Source organism: Pteropus alecto, unplaced genomic scaffold (genome assembly GCF_000325575.1).
Source record: "Pteropus alecto unplaced genomic scaffold, ASM32557v1 scaffold53, whole genome shotgun sequence".
NCBI lineage: Eukaryota > Metazoa > Chordata > Mammalia > Chiroptera > Pteropodidae > Pteropus > Pteropus alecto.
The window spans coordinates 958,743-976,686 of NW_006434366.1; the positions used below are offsets into that span (position 1 = coordinate 958,743).

Below are 17,944 nucleotides of genomic sequence, written 5' to 3' on the forward strand. Positions count from 1 at the left end.
AAGGAGGAAAAACATACACACTGCTAACAGGCTCGGACAAGTCACCCTCTGGGGTCTCACTGCACAGGGCGGGTCAGGCCTAATCTGCTACTCACAGACCCTGCTGGTGGGTGGCATGGGGGCCCCAGATGCACGAGCACATACAAATGAGTAAACGGTATTAGTGATCTTCCTGTGTGTCTCCAAACAATGTCTAAAAAACAATTCTTTGCATTTAACAGTGTGATGAAGATACCACTTCGCACCTATAGGGAGGCTAGTACAAAAATAAATGGGAGTGAGTGTGGAGGAGGTAGAGAAACTGGAATTCTCGTGCGCTGCTGGTGGAAATGTGAAATGGTGCAGCCACTGTAGAAATGTCTGGCGGTTCCTCAAAAAAAGCTAAACACAGAATTATCATATGGCTCAATAAATACCTAAAGAACCGGAAACAGAAAAATAATTACTTTACACCAATGTTCACAACAGCATTACTGTAAACGAGAGCTGGAAACCACCCAAGTGTCCATCAGTGGATGAACGGACAAACAAAACATGGCATATGTATACAATGGAATAGTATTCAACCACGAAAAAATTAAATGCTGATACATGTAACAACTTGGATGAACCTGAACACATTCTGCTAAGTAAAATAAGCCACACACAAAAGGAGAAATATGGTATGATTCCACTCATACAAGATAGAGGCAAATTCACAGCAACAGAACGTAGAATGGCAGTTGCTAAGGGTTTGTGGGGAGGACGGAGTTCATTGCTTAATACGTGCAGAGCTCCTTCTAGGGATGGTAAAGTCATCCTGGAAATGGACAGTGTGAATGTACTTAATGCCACTGAACTGTACGCTGGGAAAAGGTTGAAAATGGTAAATTTTATGCTATGTGTATTCTACCACAATTTAAAAAAATACAGAAATTGGTAAGCATATAATTTCATACTTAACGAATATAGCATGGAGCGCAGGATGCCACTGTTAAGGGCAGGAGTAACTATTCTTTCAGACAAGAGTGTAGTGTCCACAATATCTACAAGAGAATCTTTAGTAAGACGTGAAGAAAGCTGATGCTGATGTTATGCTTATGAATGTCTGTCTGCCTTTGTATTGGGCCTAGAAGAAAGAGGAAAATATCAGAAAAGAAAGGGCAGGCCCCAAGGAACCTGAGTTTCTCAGTGGACAAGGTTTGCACCTGTGGAAAGCATGAAGCCATCTGAGTATTGGAATTTTGTTTCTAAAATAAGTCAAACCACAAAGGGGTTTTGGTGCAAAGATGACTCCGATTGGAAAGGTTCTAACTTCACTACACCTTCATTTTTTCCCCAACATAAAAGTCTTTGCCTAAAGTAACCTGCAGTGCTGCTTCGCACACCGCCAAGCAGTGAAAAGTGAAGTGCTGGCGAAGCCATGTGCCCTGGAAATGGCAGAGACCATGTGCGCCATGGCAGTGTCCATGCCACTCCCCTCTCCAGAACTCCTGGCCTCTCCTCTAGCTGTGGAATGGGTCAGCGTCAAGGTGACCACCAGGGCCAGTGTGTGCCAGAAATGCTGGTGCTCCCCGGCAGGGGGCTGGGCCGGCTGGGTGACACTGGCTAGGAGGCGCTGGCAGAGATCACACTGCTCTTCAACTAGAAGTAGAGGAGCCGCCGGTGCCTCGCAGCATGACAAAACCATTTTCTTCTGGCACTGCTGAGGCCATTCATGGATGCCTTTTTGTAACAGCATGACAAAACCATTTTCTTCTGGAGTGGGCACTGCTGAGGCCATTCATGGATGCCTTTTTGTAATCTCCTTTAAGAATCGGCAAGGTTGATTTACTTGCCAGGTCAACCCAAGGAAGTTTTCTGTGCCTGCACAGGGCACCCAAGGCCCTTGGCATGACCCTTGGTTGTAGCCCTGGCCCTAGGGAAGAAACAAGCTCCACTCCTGGGAGTGACTTAGAGACTCTGCTAACAAGCCCAACGGAAGTCTGGTCACTGCAGATAGAGACGTTACCTTCGGAGCAGGGCCTTGAACCTGGTAACGGGCAGACCTTGTGATTCTATATTCTCTGGCTTTTCACCAGATGACACAGGAAATAATTTCTGTACTTTAGGAGGACAAAAGAAAGCCCACTCAAAGGGCTGTTCAGAATAGCATCAACTGCCAGCTATGGGCTTGAAGAACAATCTTTGTCATCTGAACGACCAAGCTTAGGTCACATAATCATCAGTCATAAGGAAGCCCCATGGGTAATGAAGAGGCGGCCCTGGAAGCCGTGCTCTGCAGGCCGGAGTCCACATTCCACAGAATGTTTAGTATCTGGAGACCCCGCCACAAAGCAGAGATGATGCCCTCTCCTGGCATCAGAGATGCAGACCTGGCCACCGAGAACCCCAACTGAGAACACAGGAAGTGAGACACCACACTCTCAGCCAGAGTCCCGTGGGGTTCTGGACTCCTTGATGAGTGTGTGCTCCCTCCCATCAAAGGGAGCGAGGAAAGCAGATCGCCCTGGGCCCTTGTGCCGCGGGAGCCAGGTGTGCCGTGTGCTGCTGGTCTGATGTCAGAGACACACTGTGTGCTGCCACATCTAAGAAAAGCCCACCTCCAACTGAGTCAGGCCACAGGGCATCTGATTCATAGTAACTTATTTCTGAGTGAAATTAAATATAATTTAATCATACAATTTTGATTTCACTTTGTTTCAGGAAGCTCACATTCCTTTTAGTTTACATTAGTTTATGTTGGGGGGGTTTGTTTTATTTTGTTATAATTCAGTGGTTCTTTAGTATATTTGCAAGGTTGTAAAATATGAACCCTCTCTAATTTTTAGAACGTGTCATCACCCCATCACCATTAGCAGTTACTTCCCACCCTCCCCCAGTCCCTGGCATCCACTAACATGCTTTCTATCTCTATGGATTTGCTTATTCTGAACATTTTACATAAACAGAATCACATAACGTGGTTGGTTGTGTCTGGCCTCTTTCACTGAGCGTAATGTTTTCAAGGTTCATCCATGTTGCAGCACATATCATACTCCATTACTTTTTACGGCAAAGTAACATTCTACTGTATGGCTAGACCACATTTATTTATCCATTCATCAGTTGATAGACACTTGGGTTGTTTCCACTGTTCGGCTATTAGGAACAATGCCGCTACGAACGTCTGTGTACAAGTTTTGTGTGTGAATATGTTTCTTCAATTCTCTTGGGTATATACCTAGGAGAAGAAGTGCTGGGTCTCACTTTTTAAAGAATTCACTGTTTTCCAGAGTGGCTGCGCTATTTTACATTCCCATCGACAATGCAAGAAGGTTCCAATTTCTCTACTTTCTCATCAACACTTTTATTGTCTGTCTTTTTGATTATAGCTACCCTAGTGGGAGTTCACTTTTTTTGCCTGAAATATGAAGAAACAGAATTCTTTGATAACTTTCTTAATTCACAAAAACATCTAATCTATGTCCAATGCAATAAACTAAATTTCAGGTGCAGGGAAAGGGTTAATAGCTGATAGAGAGTCTCGGAGAGGTCTGACACCAAAGCCCTTAAAGAACACTAGTCTGGATGGCCTCCTACTGCTCCTGGGCTCTGACAAACTCCAGGTTAGAAAGCTGCTGCAGCCTCTCAGAGAATCAATGCATTTCGACACGTCTTGGGGGTGTGAGACATGACAAAGCTGGAGAGCGCAGGGCATCCTTGCTTCCCAAGAGTTCAGAGAGCTGCATCTCTTAAGCAGCTATAGCCATAATGAGGCGGGCATCACTCGGATGATGTGACACACAGCAGATGGCTGCACCTACGTGGGTGGCCCAGGAACACCAGCCACCTTCCCCAAACTTGGGCCCCACTTCCCCATGCATGGTACTCTAGAAATGTCTTGAGCATCTGTGCTGACGGGACCGGAGATGCACCCTCAGCCCTGCTCACCACCCCTCTACCTCTCAGAGGTCTCGAAGGACAGGCTGGCTTTCTCCTCCTTGTGGTCACTGCCACTGCCTGACCGATGCAGGCTCCGGCGGGAATGCTTGCGTCGAGGTTGCTCCCGCTCTGGGGTATCGTCCTGCTCCACGGTCTCACTTTCCACATAAGGGTAGGCCACCAAGTTGATGTAACCATCACTGTCCCCCTCAAAACAAACAGACACCACACCTGTTGGAAAAAAGACAGCCGGTCAACAAATGTCTACATGGGCTGGATCCATGCAGTACACACTGCTGACACTGACGTCACCTGCCCTGAATGAATTGTCGATCGAGGTACGAGCAATGACCAGCAGACATCTTTCCAGAAATTGGCTGACTATTCACTCCCACTCTAAGTCTGCTACTTACCTTTGATCTTGGATAAAACCATATTTATTTCCATTCTCTTATTTTCAATTACTGACTTCTATACCATTCAAAAGAACTGTGCTCCCTCGGTGACATCCACGCCTGACATAATTTAACTCTCTACTTACTGAACTGATCTATGATACTGCCATTTCCTGTGTCCTTTTCTAGATCTGGGTTTCCTTCTGCCTGACGGTGTCACCTAGAGACCTCAGGACTTATCCTTCCAAGGAAGTCCTAAAAGTATGTCTCCTGCCCACACCGAGCATCAGGTGATTCTAATCTCACCAGAGAGAACTTCTGCTGGCATTAAGTTGAGACAGCTTTGTATCTTCCATGCTGTACTCATGCAAAAACAGTTTGTTGCGTCCATTTTTATCTAACAGGTTGTTCTTAGTTTCTTCTGGATCATTACCAAAGCAATTAAAATGCAATACCTAGAAACCTAACTCAAGAAGGAAGGTTTCTGGCTTTTTTAACTTCCAGACTGCCTTTTAACTTCCACATCCAACCTTCTGTCTGCTATGTCTTTCTTCACTCTTGGTGTGCACAACTGGCTCTATAATCTGAAATCAGTGAGAAGCATTTATGAATGTTAATATGCCAGACCAAGAATATCCTTCTGTTCAGCCCATTTCCTTCTCCAAATGGGCACTGCTCTAATCCCTGAGTCTTTTTAGAAAAAAAAAAAAAATCCTTAAAACATCAAAGTGAAATGAGTTCTTTATTCTCACATTCCCATCACACTGCTCAAACATATGCCTCACCTTAGCGGGCTTCGCATCAGTACTCCGGCTTTCTTACACAGACAGCTGCCTCTCCTGCAGGCCTGCGCCTCTTTAACTTCCTCTCTGTCTTCACCAGTCTCAATTTTGTTCAAGTCTGAATGCCCTCTGGTCTACAATCTTGTCTCCTGGGCACTCCCCCATGCTCTGATCTAGAGTGTCCTCTAGGCCTGCCACACAGCTCCCATGCTGGACCCCTCTCTGCTGCAGCGGACCAGAGTGAAAACTATCTTTCATGATCCTCTACTTCCCGTTCTTGGTTTACTCCCTATTAGAGTGGAATATCCAAGTAACTTCCTAAGGAAGGGTGTTTAGGAGATCAATTTTCTGAGTCCTTTGCAGGATTTTATTCTACTCCAATACTTGATTGCTAGTTTGGCTGAAGACAGAATTCTATGTTGTCTGCAAATAAAGAGTTTTATTTCTTCCTTTCCAATTCAGATGCTTTCGATCATTTCATTTTTTGCCTAACTGCCCTGGCCAGAACCTCCAGTAAAATGTTGACTAGAAATGGAGAGCATGGACAACCCTTATCTTATTCTTGATCTTAGCAGGGAAAGCAACTGTTTGATCATTAAGCATGATGCTAGCTGTAGGTTTTTCATAGATGCCTTTTATCGAGTTGAGGAACTTTCCTTCTATTCCTAGTTTGCTGAGAGTTTTGTTGTTTTATCAAGAATGGATGCCGGATACTATCAAACGCTTTTCCTGCATCTGTTGAGATAATCACTTTTTTTTCTTTTTTTAGGTTATTAATATGGTAAATCACTTTAGTTTTTGAATGTTAAACCTACCTGCAACCTACCCTGCATTATTCATATCAACCCTACTTGGTCGCAACATATTATCCTTTTAACATATTGGATTCAATCCACTAAAACTTTTTTCAAATTTTTTTATATCTCGGTTCTTGAAGGACATTTATTTTCTTATAATGGACTTACAGAATGAGCTAGGGTATATTCCCTCTTCAATTTTTTAGAAAAGTTTGTGTAGAATTGGATATTTCTTTCTTAAATCTTTGGTAGAATTTACCAGGGAAGCCGTGAGGGTGGGCCTGGAATTTCTTTGTTAGAATGCTTTAAACTCCCACTTCAATTTGTTTAATAGACAGGACGATCTAGATTATCTATTTCTTCTTGAATGAGTTTTTATAGTGTTTCTTTTAAGAAACTGTCTAGTTCATCTAAGTTGTAGAATTTATTGGCACAAAGTTATTCACAATATTCTCTTATCTTTAAAACATCAATAGAATATCTATTTCCAGGAGTTTTTCATCACCTCAAACAAAACTCCGTAAGCAGTAAGTAATCACTTCCCATTTCTCTTGCCCAGAATCCTGGGTAACCTCGACTTTATCTCTACAAATTTGCCTATTGTAGGTATTTCATGCAAGTGGGACTATGGAATTTTTGTCCTTTTGTGCCTGTCTTGTTTCACTTAGCATCATGTTTTCAGGGTCCATCCATCTTGCAGCCTATATCAGAGCTTCATTTCTTTTTACAGCCGAATACTATTCCACCGTAAATATATAGCACATGTGGTTTATCCATTCTTCTGTTGATGAACATTTGGGTTGTTTCCACCTTCTGGCTATTGCGAATAATACTTCTGTGAATATGAGCTTACAGGTATATGTTTGAGTCTGTTTTCAGTTCTTTGAGGGTTATCCCTAGGAGTAGAATTGCTGGATCATGTGGTAATTCTGTGGTTTTTTGAGGAATTGTCAAACTGTTTTCTGTAGCAGCTGTATCAGCCATGTTCCTATTTCTCCACATCCTTGTCAACACTTATTTTTCATTTTTTAAATAAATTATTATAGCCATCCTGGCGTGAAGTGGCATCTCACTGTGGTTTTGATGTGCATTTTCCTAATGACTAATGATGCTGAGTATCTTTTCATGTGCTTATTGGCCATTTGTGTATCTTTTCTAGAGAAATGTTTAAGGCTGCTCTTCATCCTTCAGTCCTTCAAGTCTCCTCATATACTCCTTCCCTGATCGCCTTATAGCAAGTGTTCCGTTCTGGAAGCCTTACTATTTTCAGCTGCAGAACCTTACTTAGTTTCTTCGTAGCATTTATCACAATCTGTAACTGTTTGGTCTATGTTTGTTACCTTTTCTCATATTAGCATGTAAGCTCCTTGAAGGTATGGACTTTTTTTTGCCTTTTACACTGATGAGTACAGGACCTGACATTTAGTAGATGCTCAAAAAATATTTGATAAACGAATGAAGCAAAGTTCTGCATAAAGATACAGAAGCCTAGAACTTCACATCTAGTACTATGGAATGTTACTGGCATTTTTCGTTAGGTTGGTTGAGTTTTTAAATTACCTGTGTGTCTGGCAATACAGATGTGTGTATATATGTGTGGGTTAGTATATATACATGCATTTTCTAAATTTGTCTACTGAAAGGGCCTAAAAGTAATGATATTCCAGTAGCACTCAGTATATCTAGTGCCAAGATCTTATCTTTTCTAAACACTATTCCTACAAAAAAAGGAAACAGAGTTCCTTGGAGAAATGGTTGGTTCCTTAATGGAGGAGGAAAAATACAAGATGAGCCCGGAGTATCTTGTAGTAACTGAAAGTAAAAAAAGTATAAAAACTGTGGGAGTATATGTCACAAGTACACAAGACCCAGTGACCAAATCAAGAATAATTTGAGCAATAAAATATTCATTAAGTCCATACTGATAAATGAGTGAGAAGGGACGATTCTTCCTTACAGAACTGTAATTACTTCCAATTAATACAGAAGGAATGATGGAAACATAAGTCACTATGAGGCATGCATCACAGTAATAACTGCTGTAGGCAAGAACTATTGATGGATTCTAAAATTAGTGGACTAAAGAATGACAAAAAGCAGAATATATGTAGTCTCAAAGTGTCTCCCCTAAGATATTCATTAATTACAACAGGAAAAATAATAGCTTTATAGTGGAGAAGCCTGGCAGACAGCACCTAAACTAAGTGAACAAAATTAATCACCAGTAACAAGACAGGTACTCCTGACATGATGAGCTGAGGAAAACACAGGGTCATTTCTGTTGCCCAAAATATATAACCTCAATCTGGTCATGAGGAAATATAAGACAAGTCTACGTTTAAGGACATTCTACAAAATAACTGCTAGGACTCTTACTAAGTGTCAATGTCATGAGAGACAAAGAAAGACTGAGAAACTATCCCAGAGTGGAAGAGACTAAGGACTAAATACAATGTGAAATCCTGAACCAGAAAAAGGACATAAGTGGGAAAACTGCCAAAATCTGAATACAGTGTATGGATTAATTAATAGTATTTATATCAGTGTCCATTTACCGGTTTTGGTAATTACAAGTTGTACTATAGTTATGCTTTAAATATGATGTATTTATAGATACCCAACTTTGATTATAGCATACACATGTAATAGCACCATTTTTAAAATCTTAATCCTTTAAAATTGCTTACTGAAATTCATTTAAGGATCTTGTAAGCAGTGTTAAAGGGGCCAGGTTTTCGCAGGCCCCCACCCACTTCTGCATGGTGGCTTGCACCGTTGTACTGCGCTGTCACACTGCAGCCTCCTTTCTGCTGGAGCAGACCACAGCACAACATCTGCCACAGTGAGTTCATTCCCAGTGAGCCAGAAGCTCTTCCCAAGAGCAGAGATGATGGAGACAGTGGCTTTTTAACTTTACTGCTTCCCCCTTTTAGTTGAAGAACAGCTATCTCTACCCAGCTATTTATAAGGGTTAAATTTACAGCATTATGCTTCTGGCCAGAGAGCACAAAATACATGCAATGCTCCCTTCTCCTTTAATGTGACCCATCATTTGGGCACTGAACTTCATTCGAGTCTTTGGCACATTCTTCCAAATTAAAGTAATACCCAGCTGATATTCATCGAGGAACTGTTTTTTAGTCTGCTAATTTAAGCAGTCAAGGTTTTCTGGCACGCTCTTGACTGCTGAATGTGTGTGGACAGTGAACGGGACCCAGGAGCGGTCACAGAACAGCTGGTGCAGGGAGAGAAGAGGGGAGGCAGGGTCTGCGATGATCACGATGTCTGTCAGCACCCTGTAATCCTTCCCAAGCAATGAATTTAAGTCCAGCGTACTGGGCAATAAAGCGGCGGGCTCATCGGCTTGGATTATGTTGGTTACATGCAAGTGCGCATCTCGCACCCAAATCATCTTGGAAAGACCATCAACCACAGCTTTCAATTCATACAGATGTTTTAAAACATCATCTCAGAAGGACTCGAGAGCTCGAAGAGATGGGTCAGACTCTCCCTGCATGGGGCTGCCAGTCCTGCTGGGCCGCTGGGGAGCCAGGCGCGTAAAGGGAGCCCTCTGTGGGACATGTGCTGCCCTGCCACGGGCTTTACCTGCTGCATTAACATCGTGGGAGCGTTACAGGAAACAGCATACGGGAACTCTACGATTTTTGTGACTTTTCTGTAACGTAAAATTTATTTCAAAATTAAAGGTAAAAACCCTATGCTGGTCTTTGAAATATATGAATTGGACCAATAGTATCTTCCATTTCCTTTGAATAAATTGGACTGCATTTGATTAAAAAGAAGGGATCAGTTTTAGTTTCACTGGATTGTATTTCTGAGAAAGTATACTTATTATTTTTCTAGTGAAAATGTAGCCGGAGCAAAGAAAATCAAGTAGATACTATGGATTCACTTAGGCTTTTAACGACTCTGGTCCCCAGTCTGAGAAAAGGCTGCAGCAGGGGGACACTGAACCAGTGCTATGACTGACACTCCACCCCAGAAGACACCTCGATCCCAACCTGTCCCAGTTCTGGGGGTTGTGATTTAGAAAATCTTTCTCTGGAACCAGGCTCAACTCCCTTTTCAGGGCTTTTCTCCTTAGCAGCAGGGCTCCATGCGCTAGCAGGGCCTGTAGCTCTCAGTCTGGTTTTGGCACATTTCTGGCAGAAGGTCTGGCCATGGATGTGTTGAGTGTGGACAAGTAAGAGGCTGACACTGCACTGACAAAGCATTTGCAACGGCTGCTCTTTAGCCGCTTAGAGACAGCAAGCACTGTGTTTGATTCTGGCTTCTCTCTTATTTTGTAGTCTTAGAATATTTATTCCTCCAAATTCAATATTCTTCTGATTGTTTTTGAAAACAGTAGCTAGCAAATCATCCAACTCAAAACTGCACAGAGGACTTGAACAGACATTTCTCCAGAGAAGATACACAACTGGCCAATAAGCTCATCAACATCATCGATCATTAAGAAAATGAAAATCAAAACCACAATGAGATACCACGTCACACCAGGATGGCTATAATAATTTATTTTAAAAATGAAAAATAAGTGTTGGCAAGGATGTGGAGAAATAGAAACACGGCTGGTAAGACTGTCAAATGGTACAGCTGCTATAGAAAAGTTTGGCAATTCTTCAAAAAGTTAACCACAGAATTATCATATGATCCACAGCAATTCTACTCCTAGGGATAACCCTCAAAGAACTGAAAAGACTTAAACACATACCTGTAAGCTAATATTCACAGAAGCAGTATTCGCAATAGCCAAAAGGTGGAAACAACCCAAATGTGCATCTACAGAAGAATGGATAAACCACATGTGCTATATATTTACGGTGGAATAGTATTCGGCTGTAAAAAGAAATGAAGCTCTGATACAGGCTGCAAGATGGATGGACCCTGAAAACATGATGCTAAGTGAAACAAGACAGGCACAAAAGGACAAAAATTCCATAGTCCCACTTGCATGAAATACCTACAATAGGCAAATTTGTAGACAGAAAGTCAAGGTTACTCAGGATTCTGGGCAAGGGGGAGATGGAGAGATTACTTAATGGTTACAGAGTTTTGTTTGGGGTGATGAAAAACTTCTGGAAACAGATAATGGTAATAGTTACACAACACTGTGAATGTACTTAATGCCACTGAAGTGTACACGTAAAAATGGCAAATTTTATGTTATGTATATTTTATAACAATAAAGAGTTAAGGAAACAGAAATCGATACTGATACAGATTGGTTTTTGTAAATTGAGGATCCCCTACGTAAAGGATGCTGTAAACATGACTGAATTCATACAGCTTTAGAAAAGTTAAAAAGCAGAACACAAAAAAATATAACTTATACATGACAGGTAATCATAAAAGTGTATAAACATAATTATAAAAATCAGGTTTTAAAATGAAGTAACTTAATTCTGGTATATACTCATAGAATTTTACTCTATATAAAGTTAACCTCCATTTTGAAACAGATTCTTTTTCCTTCAAAAGTTAGGACCTCCAGACCCCAGTCTTTCTGTAAATTTCTTACCATCAATTCATTCCCCCAGCACATCCAGACGCGGCCTCCACAGGGCCCCCTTGCCAGCTGTCTCCCTGCCACAGCCTGGAAAGCACCCAATTCTTCCTCCTCTGGGACCAGAACAGGGCTGCCTCCTTCTCTCCTAGACCATCCCAGCAAACAGGAAACCCTGACACCAGCATGCCCTTCACCAATGGGACTTAACGCTGTGAATTCTTCTCAGGTGTATCTATCAATAAATTCAATTTTCAAGATCTAAAGACCTCAACTGATGCTTTCAGTCTCAAATTTTGCTTAACAAAGTGACTGAGCTGCTTTGAGACAACAGAGACCCACAATCACATCACAGAGCAAACAAAACAAGGAAAACTGAGCAGAGGGCCGAGCCCAAGGCTGCTGCTCTCTCCAAACTGGCCAGTGACTAACCTTTGTACTCAGGGGTGAACTCCTTCATTTCGGGGGGGAGGGACTCGTAGAAACGCTGCTCCCGGGAGATGAGGGGCTTGCACACAGTGTGGTCGTCGTAGCGCATCATGCTGCTGTGTCCGCCCACCTGGTGGATGAAGGGCTCCAGGAGGACTCCCCGGTCTCCTGCCCGACTTGCGTTCTTGCCATACTGCCCCACTTCCATGGTTTGACAAACACACATTGCGTAGGGGGCCGGTTGCACACTGAAGGCAGAGGATGCAGCACATGGACCACGAAAGGAGAGCTAGGCAGGTCCTTCGTGAGCTGAAAGCCAACAGTCAGAATCTGTTCAGCTTATTCTTCTTTCCTAACATAAAGGAAGAGAGGAAAAGAGGGAATCAAAACATCTGGCAAGCTACGATTTCCCTAGAGCTCACAGAACATCTGCTTCGTGAGTAAGAACACAAATTCTGTTCAGTTCCCTGCTCTGTGTTCCCCAGCATGCACAACACTGCTAGTGCCTGAGAGGCAGCTGGTACATTTTCATTGAATGATGCATCTTTGGTCACCTCCATCCATCTTTTTATGCACAAAAGCCCACAATCTCTTCCTTTCCCAGTTCTCAGATTCCGTCTAAGTTCTCTAAAGGCTTTAATTTTAGAGCTACAGTATATTACAACCATAGGAAGGCAACTGTCCCTCTTCATTTCACATTCAAAAGTAAGAGTTCAGGAAAAAACCAGAAGGTGACACAAATTTATTCTGTCCAGACTTCCCATGACTGTCAGTACTGTAAGGGTCTCTCCCTGACTCAAAGAAAAGGTTTTGCCTGAGAAATCAGATCACGCTAGATTCCCAACTTTTCTGCTGAAGGTGCAAGGATCAGGCAGGGAAAGCCACTCTGGGCTGAGCTGTAGAATCATAAAAAGGTTTTGCTTTTCCCAAAGGAATTCAGGCTTCAGATTTCTTCTACTTAAAATCTATGGTCATCAATTTAAGACCATGTCTCGTACCACAGAGCTTCCTTTTCTGTCTGACTCTATGCTAATCAGTGGGACAGGAAAAGCTCTTTGTAATGTCAATTTTCTCTCAAGAAAGTAGTTGGCACCTTCTTTAAAATAGATTTTTTAAATTAGGAATGTATTGGCAAGACTACATCTGAAAGATCAAGTCTAAAAGAGAAAAACAAAATATTTGTAGAGCAGGAATACGATTTTACCTGCAAGAGATAAACCATTTTTTTACCTGAACCTCATATTTATGGACTTAATGGGCTATACAAGAATACTGCTGTGTCAACGGTCGTGCTACCCTGAACAAGCCCAATCCCGTCTGATCTCGGAAGCTAAGCAGGGTCGGGCCTGGTTAGTACTTGGATGGGAGACTACCTAGGAAGACCGGGTGTTGTAGTAGTGTAAAAAAAAAAAAAAAAAGAATACTGTTGCAAAACTGTAAAATGTTCTTAATCCAAAGCTGCCCAAGAAACAATGTTCTATTTCACTGCTATCAACAAAAATAAACTGTTCTCCACTCCCACTCCCCCAAACAGATTGGCACCGTGTGAATGGACATACTTCTTTGCTTCTCAGTCCTCCTTTAGAATGAGGCGACTCCCGGTCCCAGGGAGCTTTCCCAGACTCCATTCTCTTTGACCACGAGTTCAGCGCATACCTCTGTGGTCCCTAAGGTAGCCGGCTCTTGTTTTCTGATGACAAGGAAACTCCCAACGACTGAAGAACAAGCCCTTTGCTGATAACAAAAGGGCACCCTTCCCAAAGCCAAGCGTGGACACCACAGCTCTATAATCTTTCATGTGTCCCTGAAGGCAGAGAATCTGAATTCGATCCAGGCCACGGGGCTCGTACCAAGATACTAAAAAAGAATCTGACCAACAGAAAATTCATTCTTTAATAACTAGTAATGAAACTGTCCAAATATCCAGGTAATTAGCTAAGAACTGATTCTGTGATTCAACAAGAGGCAGACCATAAAAGAAACTTATACTTTATACTTTTGCCACTTTAGGACCTTACTGAACATGATCTTTTACACTCTCATCTGAATATAACAGTCAATAAATGCTATTTTCCAGAGTGTAACTAATCCTCTGACCTGATTTCAAGTAGTTTATGCCATTTAAGACACCTACAGCTTCTGCAGTCTTTTTCTAGACTTAAATTAAGGAACTACTAACATAAAGGAAAACCCGCAAATTCTTTAAAAGCTACGAAGTATCAAAAATGTCAGATAACTGCAAAAAATGAGGGACTCTAGTTTCACTGCCATGAGTTAAACAACAACTACAAAAAACCCCACTAGTATAAGCTTTGTTTTTTGTTATGTTTTGTTTTGTTTTGTAAATGACTCCAAAGGTTTCCCTGGGGGAAATTATAAATGGTCCTCTTTCCCCGACATGGCCATAGCAATAAACGGAGGGTCCCCATTTGGTTTGCAATCTATGGGTGTTTCCCAGGCGTCTGCTATCCGGAATTCACACTGCTCAAGTACATAATGTGCAGTGAAATCTTTGGCTATGACAATAGTAACAGGTTTTTAGGTTGCGACTAATAAAAAAAATACTTGTTTTTAAAAATATAACTACTAGACATCATCTGCAAATATCACAAGAGCTTATGCAGGAGAAGAAAAGGCTTAGGTAAGTAATCTACGTATTATAAACATCTCACAAGTCTATTCTTTCAAATACATTAGGACTTGCGATCTTTTTTTTCCTGTAAAAATCACTATCCTTTGTAATTACACCACTCAGAAAAAGAAATTCTTCCTTAGCCTCCCCGCAAATGTTCTTTGATTCCTTAAGCAAAACTGTAATTTCTCATTTTGCAGTTTCTTCATAAGAACTGCACACTCCTCTCACGATGCAAGTGAGGGCTCATTACGCAGTTACACTTGGTTCAGGCGAGAGCTGCAGGAGCAGACAGAATCTTCCCCTCCTGTGGAACTCCTAAGGCATGTGAACAGTACAAGGAAAACAGGTACAGAAAGGAATCTCTGTCTGAAACAACGCTGGGAGTCAGAAGGGAAAAAAGGAAAGGCTCATTTCTCAGAGTCATCAAGCTGAAAGAAGGAATGAACAGCGAAAGGCCAATCAAGAACCAAGCTATTCAAAATTCTTCAAGTTTCTGTGCTGGGGAGGCACTTTATAAAGGCAATATTTTAAAACCCTTTGGCAAGAATTAGCATCACAAACGAGCTACCTGTGAGCCCCCGTCCAGCAGCAGTCCAATCACGAGCAGCTTCTGCTAAGCACTAAAGTACCCTACACTCACAAGACACAGAAGGTGAGCACTAGTCACCTGGGAAGCACAGGAGGAAAGTGATGTCCAGGTTTATCCTCCGCCCCACTCCAGAATTAACCGCAGTTAAAAAAAAGTCTCTAAAAGATTCCCATCACAACCTCAATCCCACTTTAGGCCATAACTTGGTGGTATCTCTCAGGACACTCCTAGCGATCACTGTAGAAGGTTCCTTCAGCATCTTCAACCTCGTTAGCCCTCTGAGTTATTCAGCTGCCATGCCACCAAGAGGATCATGGTCACCACAGTATTCTGGTCATGCACTACAACATGGTCACCAGCGCTGATGTCCTAGGCATGACAACAGCCATCCTGGGGCTCCTTCTGCACAAGACCACACAACCAAGTACGATGACAACTAGTCAAGCAGTAAGTTCTCCCTGTTGTGAGTAAGCATCTGAGCAATAAAAACACGCTGGAGAAACCCCAGGCAATCCCCCCACCCCACAGAGACTACGGCTATAACCGAAGCAACGTCGTAACAGGTCCCTCTCAGTGTACCCAGCAGAGCTACTTAAACGTGTATAGTGTAAACCATTATGATGTGTCAAGTCTAGAAGACAGGGAGAGACTATTCTGTCCTTCCCGTCTCCCAGCACTATCCAAACTTCTGACATACAGTGACTGGAAACTCAGGTGAAGGGAAGGTTCATGATAACCAGGTGTCTCCCGGGGCAGGGAACCGTGACTGTTCAGGAGCAAGGCATGCCTAACAGTGAGAAGGGCTGTAAGCTCTGGGCAGAGGGAAATCCAAATGGAGACCACTGTTTCAGTGTTTCTTCCCACAATGTGTCATCTGAGAGCCATAGAAATTATGGCCAAGTTTTACCTTTCAGTGTAAAATCAGTCCCACAGGATTGTGTTCCTGAGTTACCCGTCCTGTCTGCTTTCCAAGTAACATTCATTAAGATTTTCTCTGGAAAGGTGGAATCCCTGTAGATACAGACCACTGAGCTGGCAAGAGGTAGTATCCTGGGTGTCAAGGAAAGGCATGAAGGGGGTAGTGCCTGAGTGTTACAAAACAGCCTCTTTAATTCCACGGCTCAGATGTGTCCAAGACAGACCCAGGCACCATAGCTGTGGAGGAACTTATGAGTTGCCCCCCTAGTTTCTAAGACTGTCAGAAAGCTGATTTATTAAAAGCATCTCCAATAACAGTGAGACTCCCACTTTCCCCAGTCAACCTGATGGTCCTTTGCTATGACTGACAAACATTCAAATGTGAAAAGCAATTACAATTAGTATTTAATTCTTAGAGCCTAACTCTTTGACATGCAAGTTAGCAGAGGCATTGACGCAGACTGAACTTGAAGGGAAATTTACTATTTTTTTTTTCCCTCTCTACACCTTTTACCCTTGCCAGATGTAAGACATTTCTCCTCTCTGGGCCATTAAGGAGTATCAAAAGGAAATAATTTCAAAGAGGCTTTTGAGAAGGAGCCTTAAGAAATTTCTTAGTCTGTTTGGGCTGCTGTAACAGAGTACCATAGACTGGATGGCTTACAAACAACAGAAATTTATTTCTCACAGTTTTGGAGGCTGGAAAGTTAGAGATCAAGGCACTAGCAGATCTGGTGTCTGAAGAGTCCATGTGTCCTAACGTGGAGGCTCAGATGGCTTATAAACATGTGAAAAGATGCCCCCCTTCAAAGTATCAGAGAAACAGAAATCGAGAAAGGACATTTCACTCCTATAAGATTGGCAAAAAAAATAAAAAGTGTGGACCTACCAAGCACTAGCCAGTCAGGGAGAAGTGGCTCCTTTCCTATTCTGTTGATGACAACCCACAACCAAAGGTGTACCTTCCACATGCCCAAGATGTCAAGTTCAAGGATGTTCACTACAGCACTGTTGTAATGCAAAAGCAAGAAACCACCTAAATGTCCATTAAGGGAGGAATGAATAAATTAATTGGTATAAATTGTATGATATTGAATTAATGATCTATGTATATCAACATGAATATATTTCAAAGCCGAACTGGAAAAAGCAAGTTTGGAAATAATGCTTTTAGTATGATACCACTGTTGTACATTTCTAATACACAAAACGATACTATATTATACATGAATTTATGGACACGTATATATGTGTCAGAACAATGATATGGAATGGAAGGAAGTAGACCAACTTTAGAGGAGGAAAGAAAAGAAGGGGTGCTGTAGGCATAAAAATAAAAAAATAAGGGATTGTAAGCTGACAAGGTCCTTGCTATCTGTGAGGTCAACCAAGGGTTGCCTCGCCTAAAAAAAGAAAAGGAGGAGGTTGATATCCAAGAACAGTACTTCGACTCTATACTTTTTTCTTTCTTTTCAAAAAACTGGAAACACGGGTAAAATTTTAACATTTTTAAATCTACATGTCAAGTACATTAATATTGTATTATCCTCTGAACTTATATTTCATTTAGAAAAAGCCTTCACAGTGCTAAAAGCCTGATGTCAACACACAGTAAAGGACAGAAGAACATACTAGCAATGGTTCCAAAGAGGGGTACGAATACTGTCACAGTTCCCTGGAAGTGGGAAGAAAATATTAGAACTCCAGGATCTGGATTCTTCTACTCTCTCATCTTCCTACTATTCAGTCTTCTTTCCTGGTTCTTTGTCCTCGTCCTCTATGTCTAGCAACACTTTCAGTCCGTCCTCCCTTGAACACTAAATTCATATATCCAACCGCCTTTTTGATCTAAGAAGTTTAAATTTAACATGGCCAATACAGAGCTCCTTCTCCACCCCAAAAGAACTCTTCACGACCTGTAGTCTTCCCCATCCCCAAGCCCATTTTTTACAGCTGCTCTCCCCAAAACTCT

At 42.1% G+C, this 17,944-nt stretch overlaps 1 protein-coding gene and 2 pseudogenes across 1 annotated transcript in view; 1 reads left to right on the top strand and 2 right to left on the bottom strand.

Annotated features, from left to right (window-relative positions):
* IP6K1 (inositol hexakisphosphate kinase 1) overlaps window positions 1–17,944 on the bottom strand; it is a 40,115-nt gene that overhangs the window by 6,226 nt on the left and 15,945 nt on the right. The window contains 3 exon segments of the mRNA XM_006909104.3: window positions 1,991–2,004; window positions 3,913–4,134; window positions 11,834–12,182. Of these exon segments, the coding sequence (XP_006909166.1) occupies window positions 1,991–2,004; window positions 3,913–4,134; window positions 11,834–12,056 (459 nt within the window). The 5' untranslated portion in view covers window positions 12,057–12,182.
* LOC112477531 lies at window positions 6,930–11,812 on the bottom strand (annotated as a pseudogene).
* On the top strand, window positions 13,110–13,228 carry LOC112477545 (annotated as a pseudogene).